A 13,267-nucleotide genomic window follows, 5' to 3' on the forward strand; every position below is an offset into this window, starting at 1 on the left:
TACGATGGGTCTTGGATAATGTTAATTACATCTTGAGTTTTGTTCAGGCATGATCTTATATTAATATGGACGTTTTGTGTAGTTTATTTGAATTTAGCCAAACAAATATCTATGGGTATGTGGGAATCAAGCATACAAACCAACATTGGTGAATCAAGATTAAGCAATCTTGGTCTCCTACTTAAATAAAAATTAATATCAGACTAATTTCCACAAGACGATATCAACTTTTGTGACGTGTTACCTTTAAATAATCACAATGTACAATGTTGGTGACTCTACGTTTTTTCTTGGTTTCCACAGCCTGTTTGGGCACCTTGAGTACCAATGACCGACGACGTATGTTCTGAGCACTGAAACAACAAATTTGCAATAAAGAAAAATTGAAATCTTATAACTCTGATCTTATTACTAGTTTAATCTAAGTTATTAAATAGTTAAGTTACGTAAACATCTGTTGGGAATGTTTAATCTATTAATCATTACTATGGTTCATGCAAACACTTTTTATCAAAAACAACGGTATGTTTTCCTATTCTTAAATAATATCTTTTTCTGATGAAATGAGAACCCTTGATATTTGTGAAAAGTCTTAAGGCAAAAACAAAAAAAAAATGCATTTGAAGTGCTTTTGCGATCAGTTTTGAAAATTAAAAAAAAATCATTAAAATTAAAATCATTTCACACCCACGAAAAAATTAAATTCCATATCACCTAAAAACATGACAACTCTTACTGTTCAATGAGAGTCTTCGACACTGTGATCTTTGTGCCCTCTACATTGATGAGATCCTGATCTTGAGGCAAGTTCTTTTCTTCTTCCTCCTCTTGCTCCTCTGTCATGGCCACAGCCAGGCCTCCTGGCATGCCTGCCCCTCGTGTGTAGTAATTGGGACACTCTTTGTTGGTACGCATATGACCCACCTGGCCACAAGCACCACACTTCATCTGATGGATAAAAAAGTAGAATGTTCTTCAAGAAATCTTAAAAATATGTTAGTCTTTTAAAAAACTATCAAGGGAGATATCTTTTTTGGCATGATAATTATATCGAAAGCGGGATAAAAAATCAAGGAATTATCAATTCACAACTTAACAGGTAAATGGCATAACCAATCATGTTTACATCAATTCAAAATTAACTTTGAATGCTATTGAGCTTATTCAATTTCACATAATCTGAAAAGGGGTAATAAACATACAATTGGTATGTATGCAGATGGTTTTGACACTGAGTGCCATGCTGTACTTTAAATTTTACTTAAACAATCAGAGCACAATTTCAGATTATTTTGAAATTCATTGCATTTTCATTGGTTGATTGAAGTGAAAATATGAAAAGGCCCTTTCAGTCAATAGTCTATGCAACGCTCCTGAGATATCATCAACGTTTTAAAAAACAAAACAAAAAAAATAAAAATTTATAAAACAACACTTAAATTAAAAAAAAGAAGCATCTATCTAAGTATTTTTAAAAAAAGGGAAACAGAATACAACTTGTAAAAAGAATACACTCTGTCAAATTTGGACTCTGTTTCAAAATTTTCAAAAAGTTTTACAGCGCATTAATATTTAAGATGAGGCTACTATGCTAATCTAATATAAAGACAGTCAATAATTTTGTAAAATTGAAATCCGAACTTTCTCCTTGGATAGCCCTGATTGGATGATCAGGCTAAGAAGAACATTTTAAAATTGACTACATCTTAACTAAGTCTGAAGGTCTGTTTAACACTACAGAAACTGGCTCCATGAGCCTCAAGGCATTGAAGGACTACAAATATAATACCTTAGATGCTTTGATGAGTGGTTCTTTTTCCTTCTTAGGCTTCTTCTTTGGAGGAGGTGTGTTGGGCATGGGTTTGTCCTGGTTTCGTTTGATCCTCCTTAACTGTTCCTGAATTCTCCTCCTCTCCTTCCTCATCTCATCCTTCTGCTGATCATCTATGGCAGCAAACTGTTTGCTGTTGAATAAATCACAGATCAGAAATCAACTATAATATATAAATTAAATCAAATTTGCTTCTATATTATATTTCATAAAAAAATAGATACATCAAATCTTTAGGATATCACCATGGACCATAAAATTATTTGCAGAAAAAGACAATTTATGATTGAACAATTGAAACGGAAAAGCATGGAGCATGATTTCAAGAAATCTAAATATTTTGGATTAAAATTATTTGAAAGGCAGCAAATTCGTTTAAATGGTTGTCTGCAATATCTGATTCTAAAAATAAGAGTTTTGCCACAACTTTATCAACTTTTCCCACATGTGAATACTGTGACTTGGTAAAAGAGCTATTACAAACTAAAAAAATGAAAAGTCTCTTACATAAAATTGGTGTCCCTTGTCTGCCTGATGCGTAGATATGCATCAATGACTACAGGATTGCTGACAATTTCCGACCTCTGGTATTGCCTTCCTTGCTCATCATTAAATGTACGGATTATCTTGAGTTTGCGACCACGGTGTTGCTGAAATAGTAAATACCCATTCATAAGAAAATAGCTTGACATATATTTATTTGCATAAATATCTCAATAAAAAAAGGAAAGAAAATTATGATACAGGAATAGGTCATCATGCAAATCTATACAAGTCCATCCATGCTTTGCACAGACATTCTTCAAAATCCATGATAGAGTGAAAGATAAATATAAAAGATGGATAAAACGGATCAAATGGAGTGTATATGTTGGAGAGACAAAACTTTCCTTTGTCTCTAGGGTAAATTAATTACCAAATAACTCACAATTTTATCTGTTTTCAGTCTGGTAATTGGTAATTTTCATTTCAACATTTGGTTGGTGAGGCAAAATTATTTTAAATAATGTCAATTTAGGTATCAAGTACTGTAGTTCAGTTCAATGTCAATATTGAACATTCCTAGAATCTTAAACCGAATGCCTTATGAAATTTTGTCAAAGTATCATTTTTTTTTGTTTACTACTTCTGTGATACTCAGTCCAGGTGAATTTTTTTCATTTTTAGGAGTTTCAATTCAATGACTCTTGCAACGCTTTTAGTGATAAAAAAGGGTTAATAAAAGAGAATGATAAAATCTAGATTCTATTTAAAAGCATTTGTGACACACTTGGTTCATTGGAACCCCAAAAAGAAGAAGAGGATAGAATTAAAGCAAGTAGTAGGAGATTCATCGGAAATTTGCCCTTGTTTCTGGAGTAAACTTCCCAACAAAATAATACAAAACTAAACACCACAAGATCTCTCCAAAAGGGATAAAATGGTTGACATTTTCATACTTCATAAAAACATAGAGAGATGATCTACGTGTTAAAAAAAAAAACAAACATTAAAAACAACAACAACCAACAAACTCAACATGATAATTCTTCATACACAGAGGGAAAATTTACATGATGAAAAAAATCCTATATAATATTTGTATTCCTTCACTTCTATAGACAAATCCAACCACGACAGGGGTAAAATCAAGTCACACCCTTACACAAGGATGAAAAATCACACGGAAGCAGATAAACAGTCTGTATATCAGGATAAGAAGAAAGAGATGATTAAGTTGTAAGAGATTTAATCACAATGACAAATAAAAATACCATGATGTCATCCTCCTTGCTGCCAGATGGATTATTACTATTCTTGGCCTTTTTGTCCTTGTCTGTGAGCTCACCTCTCAACATTCGTTGCAACTCTCTGCGCTCAGTTTCCTCCCTCTCTCTGGATAGCTAAAATTGTATACGAAAACAAGGATTAGAACATTTCGCTGCTACAAAGAATCAATGGCAATACAAATATGATCATCTTTGATCTTGATTTTCTCAGAAATTTAATGATGAAAAAACCCCAAAACAAACAAACAAAAACAAAACAATACAACGCCCCCTCTTTAAAATGTCTATTTTCAAATATGACCCACTATCTTAATCTCGTATTATGTTGGAATTATAACTAGCTACTCAATTATACCAGAGTCTAGTCTTTGTTGTTACAAAACCCAGGGCAGATATTTGCAATGATTGTCAACCATCAGGTCACTAACAACACTCAACACATTTTGACTTTGTTACAAACTGTATTTCTGAGCTATAGACATTTCACACATGCATTCTATATTGCCTAATTTACTTCTGTTTTTGTAATAACCATTTGACCCAATCAGCAAGCATAATGCATGTATTTTACATACCTCACTACTCGTCTTCTTGTTAGACAACATGCTCTCAATGTTCTTGCCCATCTCCTCAAAGTCAGAATCCTCCCCTGACGTGGACTCCTCATCTGTTGATAATGCCTCAGAGGAAGCCAATACTCTGATCAAGACAAAAACATAGAAACACCATATAAGACACCAATGTCAATATATTGCTCCTCCATCTCCTCATTCTTCCTCCTCATGCAATTAACAAATCACAGCTGGTGTATTTATTATGAAATTAGTAAAATCATTTAGTTAAATGCTTTGCAATAAAAATTTAACAAATAAATGACTGGCTCTGAAATTTTCGATACTATGATTGCTGGTTAGATAAACGGACAATAATAAATAACATTAATTTAGAAAATGTACTAAAAACCAAAAAAAAAAACACAATAAAAAACAGTTGTTAATAGAAGAAACACTGAGTGTAAAAAACACAACAAACAAACAAAAAACACGCTATCACCCTGAATTAGACTTTTGCCCAAATAAATAAAATCACTCTACCAGATTCAAAATGTTGAAGAAGCAAAGAATTTCTAAATTAGCGTTTTTTACTTCTAAGTTCACAGACCTGTTTTGCAGATCAAAGATTCTCTGACATTCATCCTTGTATCTTTCCATGTGCTCTGCAGCAGAATATCGGTTTCCTCTGGCAAATTTGACCCAACCTAAAAATAAATTATATCATCATAAATTGGATACAAAGGTCATAAAAGTAGCATTAATTCTATTCATATTCCTACATCTGGACTAAATATCTTGAAGCAACCCGAATCCCTCCCCCTTCCACAGTCCTCCATCCCTGAATTAAAGAAAAATAAAATTAAAAAGAAAAAAAAAAAAGAAATAGACTCAAAACTTAAAAATCATAAAATATATTTCCTGTATAAAGGCCACTTTTATGGCTTGTCAAAAGCACTTAAATGTAAAGATAAATTACCTGTAGCATCAGTTCCTTGTTTTGCCTGCTCTGTGGACATTGTTCTGACTACATCAATCACTTCCCACCTAGTCAATTTCTTAATCTGAAGACAGAGATGATGACAGAATGTGAGCAAAACTGGGTCAAGATATTACTGCCTCTAGATAAAATGATGTACGAGGGCTCTTTCAGAAATAACCGAAAAATGCCCATTGCTCAGCAACCAGTGGAGATTTTTTAATTCTGTAAATGACATGATATTCCTTATTTCCTTACGGATATTCCCAGAAATTATGAAGTGCATCATTTTGCACAATGAATTTCTAGACGATTTTAAAGATGGCGGCCCACCTTGAAACTTGGTCAAAAGAGGAAATCAGAGCTGTCATACGTTTTTTGAATGTCAAAAGTCTGAATCCTACCGAAATTCATAAAGAACTTCAGAGTGTATATGGTGAGCATGTTATAAGCCGTACACAAGTCTATCACTGGTGTAATTTGTTTGAAGCCGGCCATTCCGACTTGACAGACAGGGAAGGGAGAGGGCGTTCAATAACTGCGACGTCAGAAGACAATGTGAAGCGAGTTGATGAGCTTATTCGTCAAAACAGGAGGTTGAAACTTCATGAAATCGCAAGCAGTCTTAAAATTTCGGAAACTTCTGCCCATAGAATTGTATTTGATGAACTTGGCTACAGAAAAGTCAGCGCAAGATGGGTTCCTAAGCAATTGACAGACAATCATAAAGAACAAAGATTGGACATCTGCAGGGAACTTTTGAGAAGAAGCAAGAGCTCACGCAGGGTTCACAGGCATACTGTATGATGTGACTTTTCTTGACAGCATAGTCACCGGTGATGAGACTTGGTTGCACCATTGCACCCCAGAAACAAAGCAAGATTCGATGACATGGAAACATCCATCCTCACCTGTCGCGAAGAAATTCAAAGTCATGCGGTCAGCAAAGAAAATAATGGGAACTGTTTTCTGGGACAGTCGTCGTGTTATTCTGTTCGAAACCTTACAACCTGGAGAAACAATCAATGCTGCCAGGTACTGCCAAACTCTTGACAAGCTTAGGGAGGCCATTCGCAGAAAGCGCCCAGGGCAGCTGACCAACAGGGTCATTTTGCAACACGACAACGCTACACCCCACACAGCACGAGTGACACAAGGTTGGCTAGAGAAATATGGATGGGAGATTTTGCCACACCCACCACACAGTCCAGACCTCGCACCATCTGATTATCACCTCTTTGGGCCACTGAAATGTGAGCTGGCAGGAAAGCGCTTTGATGTCGATGAAGAGCTTGTTGACCATGTGTGGAAATGGCTACAAAACCTTGACGGAAATTTCTTCCGAGAGGGTATCTATTCCATGGTGCGGCGTTGGCAGAAGTGTGTCGACAGACTTGGCTGTTACGTAGAGAAATGAAGGACGAGTCAAGGTATGAACACGTGCAAGAATTTTGTTGATAGCATAAAAAACGCGGATTTTACAGGCATTTTTCGGTTAATTATGAAAGAGCCCTTGTATAAGAGAGTGTATGCAAATAGGTATAAATAAATTCTAACAGCCTTTCAGAACAATAATGATAAGTTCATTGTTTTATTTTCATTGATATCAATGGCATTTGCCGTCATTTTACATTGCATAGGCAGCCAAGAGGTTATCAACATAAGTGAAACCATGCAGATAGAGTTAAACTTCATTTTTGCAATCTGAAGCAGATAACAAAGGGGCGTGAGGTAAAAAAAAAGGCCAAAATTTATCCTCATTATTGAATGACAGTAACAATTTTTGGCTAACCTTTAGAGAAGATGATAGTCTATCGCAAAGCATGTAAATAGGATCTAATAAACCCATCTCCTCAATCACAACAGGGAGGATCAGAAATTTACTTTTTAAAAAACATCAACAAGTGACATCGTTACCTCCGACTCGTGCACACCAAATTTCCTGAGCAACTGTTTGGCATCCTGTAGATTTAGTCTACGTAAATCAGCATCTGTCCCTGTGACTGTCTTCTTGACTGGTGTCTCCTTTTGTTCTTCCTTTGTCTGAGGCTTATTGGGTACCTAAGAAATGGGACAGATGGAAGTTGAAAGAAACATTTAAGGCCTAATGTACATAGATACTCATCAATTAGTCCATCTTTAACTGTATTATGCTCTCTAGGTTATCATATCTATGCAAAAACGTTATTTTAAAAATGAAAAAAAAACAAAAAAACAACAACAAAAACAAAAACAAGAATCACATTATGTAACAATAGTCTGGAAATGATAAAATGATAGTATCATATTATTGTTACCAGTACAACAAGTCTTCACAGCTATGGTAATCATATATCATAAATTCTAAATAATAATTATGAACATCAGCTGAAAGTCTAGAAAAGAATTATCTGTAACTCATTTTTACAAAGGCTAAAATGTGAGGAATAAGCAAAAATTATACAAGTTAATTAAATAAAAACAAATATATTTTAGCTTACATGCTGATGACAATTTCAAAGCTCAATCTCCTAATTACAGGTAGAGAGAAATATTATTACCTTGATAAAAGAGAACCCCTCTCCACAACCTGTAGGATCAGCCAATCCTGTGAGTTGAAGCAGACATTTTCCTTTCATGGCTGCTATGTAGGCACGCGTCGTATTCCAAGGGGCTACTCGAATCTTGGGGAAAAAACAAAACAAAGCACAGTTAAAGTAATTGGGAAAAAAAACCTCAAAAAACCCCCAAACAAACCAAATAAAAACCCAAAAAGGAACCCGTCCCAATCTCTCCCAACAAAAAGAAAAAAAAAAAACCCCAAAAGATTAGAAATAAGAAATTAAAAAAAAAAAGAAGAAAAGAATGAAACATGAGAATTGCAAGACTGAGAACAAAGGGGAAAAATGTTTATTCTGTTCATGAAATAATAATCTAAGGTGATGAGGGGAAAAAAATACAAATATAGCATAGCAAAAAGAATAGTTGTTATCACACTTAATAATTTGAAAGCACCTCATCATCAATCTTGGTCTGTGTATCTTCTTCATTATCATCCTCGGGTGAAAACAATGACTTCTCCCCATAACCAGCATCCTGAAATTATCAACAGAAAACGGTGCAGCCACAATGAAAAGATGCTGGAGGACATGTAAGGAATCGACATAAAGAAATCATCGTAAAAAAAAAACATTTGAAAAAAAAATAAAATTTACCAATTTTCTTTTTTATATTGTAGAGTTTCTCAAGAACTCTATAAATACCATCCACTCAATTAACATCACACCTTCAGGAATCAGGACAAGCATGTCAATAAAAGGAGATAAAATAAAGACATTATAAATGGATAAAAACTTGTTATACAAGTAAATGTAGCACATAAGTGGAATGAACTATTACTTGGTGTGCCGTTAAATGGAGTAAAGAAGTATAGATAAATAATAATTAATGAGATTAAGAGATGGAATTATTAAAAAAGAATAATACTTCATCGATGGACAGTATCATAGAATTAATGGTGACTGGAATGTATTTGAAGTTTAATCTGTTTTGAATTACACACTTTAAGCCTCTGTTCAGCTGTAATGAGGCTGTACCAGCCACAACACTGCTCAGGTGAAACCATGGCTCTGATCTCCTCGTCTGTAGGGAGTCTAAAGTCTGGCTTCAACACCCACCAGTTGGAGTCCATGCCTGGAGGAAATAATATAGTTTGTATCAAGTACTTTTGTAGATTTCTGATACCATACTTCCTAAATGATGATGATGATGGGTGGTGGTGATTGTAGCAGTGGTAGTATGATGTGATGTCAATGATGTAGTGCTGGGTGATACAGTAAAGGTGGTAGTGATGATGATGATGTGGTGGAGGTGGTTGTAGTAGTGGTGGTGCTTCGTAAAATGATGGTGTGGCGGTGGTGGTGGTTGTAGTCGTAGTGGCAGTGATGTTGTTGTTGATGATGATGACAAGGTGTGTGCTTGTGGGTGAAGAGAGAGATTGATGGTTGACGTGAAATGGATATGATCTGAAAGCTGAACTCCAGTAAAAAGACATAATGTACTTACTTTTTTTCATTTGGCAGGTGATTGGAAAATATACTGAGGGTTTACAACATATTGAATTCCGTAAATGTACAGAAAATTTGCAACCTTGTAAATATATAAGGGTGCTAAATGTTATATTAACTTTAACAGAAGATCAATACCTATCTCATTTCTTTAACCCTTGTATATGTCCATTAAAAATCAACGCTCACACAAACACACACATACACACAAAAAATGCCTTGCGTCGTGTCAATTTATCATATAGAATTGTATAAATATTAGGAATTATCAATACCAACACTTTATCCCTCATACCTGTCCTTTTGAAATCAGCACACAGTTTTAAACGTTTTCTGATGCTACTCTCAGAATGAGATAAGAATGCTTTCTTGATGTCCTCCATCTTTATTTTACGAGGCTCGTCTTTGCTCTTCCAAAATAATCTATAGATGAATACCTATTACAAGAAAAAATTAGAAGGAAATAGAGGAAGAGGCTGTCAGCACACTTGACTGGGTGGAAATAAACTAACAAGGTTTAAATCAATTAAACAAAATATTAAGGATTATACAAATGTATGATACGACGACATGACAATATACAGACAGGAAATCAATGCCAATCAACATAAACATATTCAGTATAACTTTGCCATACCACTATGTATGGAGCTGGGGCAAACGTGTCATAATAATCACAGTACAAGGAATAGTTTTATGATTAATCTAATACAATATAAGGCATTTTATCAATCCTCCCATAGCCAAGGTTGGCAGCATAATGGGGTTGGAGATGAGGCATAATGAAGTTTTCACTGTATAGAAATATTGATGGTCATTTAAACAAACCATTTCCAAAATTTTGCAATGCTCAATACAATGCGACATTAATTCCCTTGCAGGCTACTCCAATCTAAATTTCCATTCCAAACAGTACAATCTTTATATTTGCACTCTTAAAATATCCATAACTGTCAATCGCCAGGCACATGTTCAAATCAGAGTTGGCGTGGACATTGTGTCCACAGTGTCTTATCCTAAAAATCAAGGCAAGAGTTTTGCAATCATTAAATCAACACTCACTGAGCACAGACCAAATTTCAACACGAGTCACTTGAAGATTCAGCAATCAATACCACATTTCAAAATTAAGAGGATGAGAAAGATACTGCTAGAAAGTTGTTTGGAGGAGACAAGATTTCCCTAAACAAGTACAAGTCATCGTCCACTTGGAACTGTGACAAAAATAATTGTATCTTAGAAAGATAATACTCTTCTGAGTATTTCCAAATCATTAAAACATTGGAACATGAGAGACAAACAGACAATAAAGGCATGCATACCTGTAGGAAATCCCTTATAAAATTGTTAGCTCGTTTGGAATTAGGTCCGGGCACCTCCATCAGTGGTCCCTGCTGTCCAGCTGTATAAATTGTTTCAACATCCCGGATGAAATAACTGGTATATGGAAGAAAGAAAAAAAGGATCTTGTTGATTATAATGTTTTTATACAAATGAACTTAAATGGTGACTGAGGGTTAAAAAAAAGAGAATTAGATGAATCTATCAAACATTCCCAGTAAATCTGAAACAAATGCGATTTGTTAGTCTCACAACTTGGAAACATTGGAGAGTATTAACTGAGTAGCATTAGTCATAGATGAGAATAACCATGTATTGCTGTTGCGTTGTTGACAAAATGTAGGTTCATACCATGTCTTTATCACTAAAAATTAAAAATACAAAATGGGACTTATTTCCTAACAACACCACACATTTGTCGGGAGATGACAAAACTTATTCTACAGTAGACGTGTATGGTAAAGAGCCCAATCATCAATATTCTAAGCAATATTGTCGCAAGGACAATCAAAGCCATGAATGGTGATAAAAAATTTTGCATTTTAATGATTGACACTTGAATCATATATTTTGAGTTGATTGACTTGAACGGACACGGTTCATTGAACAGACAGCTATGCTTGTACATACATATAAAGAATCTTTAAATCATTTAATCGACTTACCCATTCCTTGTCCTCAAAATTAAGAAGTCTGTTTGTGGTACCGAATGTTCATACACAGGAGATCTATACATATTGTTTTCAATAGCCTGGAGACAGCTGCCTGGCTTCATGGCTCCAACGAATGGCGAGGTATGGGCATATGCCAATTCACCAAAGTTAAAGCTGGGGGGACTCGAGTCTTTGCCAGGTTTCTAGAATTAAAAGATGTAAGTCAACATTCAAAACATATTTTGAACAAAAAAAAAAAAAAAAGAGAAGCAACAAAGAGACAGACAACTTAAATGGCCCCACAACGTATCCTTCCCCCTCCCCCCCAAAAAAAACAACCTCACAATTAAAAAGCTAGAAAATGGTCTAAAGGTCTATTTCTATTCATAATTTTTCTATCTTTTTATTTTCTCTTAATTTACATAAAACAAATTAAAAATCTGTAAATATTCAAATATTTTAAAAAAGTAAAGTGACTGAGCATGAATTGGGGAATGTCTTAAAATAGAACAATGTCCAAGTTAACAACATAATATGGAAGGGTGATCAGTTCCTTTACACAGTACCGTTTATTTTGCCAAATTATGTAGAAAAGACATATGAACCTTGTTAACTCAATAACTACAGGGTGAACAGATTGGTGATGAAGATTCATCCCTGACCCAGAATCCAATTCAATCCTTCAGTTTGAGAGAGTACCCAAATCATAATACCACCATATAGATTATGAATAAGAACGTGAATTCAAAACATATAATAAATGAATCAATTATATAATACAATATAATTCACCCTCTTATAATAGTTTTTGATCTTGGAAGCCATTCCCACTTGGTTGATCAGGGGAGGAAACTCTTCTGAATATTCCACCAGTATCAACTCCCCATCCATACCAGTCAAATCTTGGGGAGTCCTCATGAAGAAAATCTCACCACCTCCGAATGCCTGTCGTTCTTGCTCTCGTATCTTTGGTGAATAGAAGAAATAAAGAAGCTTGATTAACAACCAATATAATTGAAAACGGATCCAACTTTTATATATAGGACGTGTAATGAGAGAATGTTGAGAGGCAACTTAAGTTAGAAGTCAAAATATGACGCTGCACAGGAACATCATGACAAAAGATATTTTTAAAGTTATGAGACTGAGATTGTTCCAAAGCCCTATGAGTGTTGATTGTGAGGCTTTATGAATGGTTGAGCTATCTTTGTATACAGAGAAAGCTATAGCAATTTGAGTGCAAAACATGGTGAGATACAATCAGAGTTTCCTTTCTATATTGTCTGTTTACTTTGTGCTAAGTATTACATCTTTGTCATTATTTCCCCCAGCTACTTACACATTTTCGTGACACTCAAAATTTATACTTTCATACTCAGTTGAAAACAACAGAAGTATATAAAAATTATAGAGCTCCGCCTAACATGATGAATAGTTTTAAGTTATGATAAACCATTAAAAATACTAGAGAAAAAGTGAAAATGGAAAGGCTTCGGATGGAAACAGTACAAACTGTTAATTGCTGTTCAAGTCTTTTGTACTGTTTTCATCCAAAGCCTTTCCACTTTCATCTTTTCATTAGTATTTTTACATTTCTAGGCTTCAGGCAACTAAGCCGAAGCCCAAAATAGAATCTGTAACTTCTGAAAATCCCGATTTACTACCGTTTCGAGGCCGGGGGTCACATATTTCCTGGAAATATGAAATTTAAATGTAGTTCTGAAAATAATCTAAGTTACTAAAATTAATAACATTGGATAATTGCCATACCTTAGCTTTCCTCTTGATGACTTTATTTAGACATTGCACAGGGTGGGGACCTCCACTGGACAAAAGACCATGGGAATATTTCTTGAGTGGAGGTCGGTGGAAGGTCCGTAATTTGCCTGGACCAAGATGAGTGGGGAAGAAAGGTTGGCGGAGCTCTGCGGCTGGTGTGGAATGCTGGATGACAGAGCTACCAATATTTGGACGCAGGGCATTATCCAACTGCTTTGGACTGTAATATTCATCATTGGACAAGTTGAACATGTCTTTGGCATTTACAGCTGAAGGAACCTGGAGAGAAATGGAGATAGAAAGGATGAAAGTTGACAT

At 35.0% G+C, this 13,267-nt stretch overlaps 1 protein-coding gene across 4 annotated transcripts in view; it reads right to left on the reverse strand.

Annotated features, from left to right (window-relative positions):
- The window catches only part of LOC144970914 (transcription initiation factor TFIID subunit 1-like), a 39,786-nt gene that overhangs the window by 13,788 nt on the left and 12,731 nt on the right, over window positions 1-13,267 (reverse strand). For all 4 annotated transcript variants that reach the window (XM_078911090.1, XM_078911087.1, XM_078911088.1 and 1 more), the window contains exons 14-30: window positions 12,941-13,228; window positions 11,963-12,136; window positions 11,183-11,373; window positions 10,499-10,613; window positions 9,472-9,613; window positions 8,672-8,802; window positions 8,125-8,205; window positions 7,671-7,793; window positions 7,048-7,191; window positions 5,131-5,215; window positions 4,762-4,858; window positions 4,176-4,299; window positions 3,586-3,714; window positions 2,339-2,481; window positions 1,790-1,964; window positions 737-948; window positions 245-353 (exon numbers count right to left, since the gene is read on the reverse strand). In XM_078911090.1, the coding sequence (XP_078767216.1) occupies window positions 245-353; window positions 737-948; window positions 1,790-1,964; window positions 2,339-2,481; window positions 3,586-3,714; window positions 4,176-4,299; window positions 4,762-4,858; window positions 5,131-5,215; window positions 7,048-7,191; window positions 7,671-7,793; window positions 8,125-8,205; window positions 8,672-8,802; window positions 9,472-9,613; window positions 10,499-10,613; window positions 11,183-11,373; window positions 11,963-12,136; window positions 12,941-13,228 (2,463 nt within the window). The remainder of the gene's footprint in view (window positions 1-244; window positions 354-736; window positions 949-1,789; window positions 1,965-2,338; window positions 2,482-3,585; window positions 3,715-4,175; window positions 4,300-4,761; window positions 4,859-5,130; window positions 5,216-7,047; window positions 7,192-7,670; window positions 7,794-8,124; window positions 8,206-8,671; window positions 8,803-9,471; window positions 9,614-10,498; window positions 10,614-11,182; window positions 11,374-11,962; window positions 12,137-12,940; window positions 13,229-13,267) is intronic.

The sequence above is a fragment of the Berghia stephanieae genome, chromosome 4 (assembly GCF_034508935.2).
Source record: "Berghia stephanieae isolate SIO BIC M18660-M18661 chromosome 4, UCSD_Bste_1.3, whole genome shotgun sequence".
In the NCBI taxonomy this organism is placed as follows: domain Eukaryota; kingdom Metazoa; phylum Mollusca; class Gastropoda; order Nudibranchia; family Aeolidiidae; genus Berghia; species Berghia stephanieae.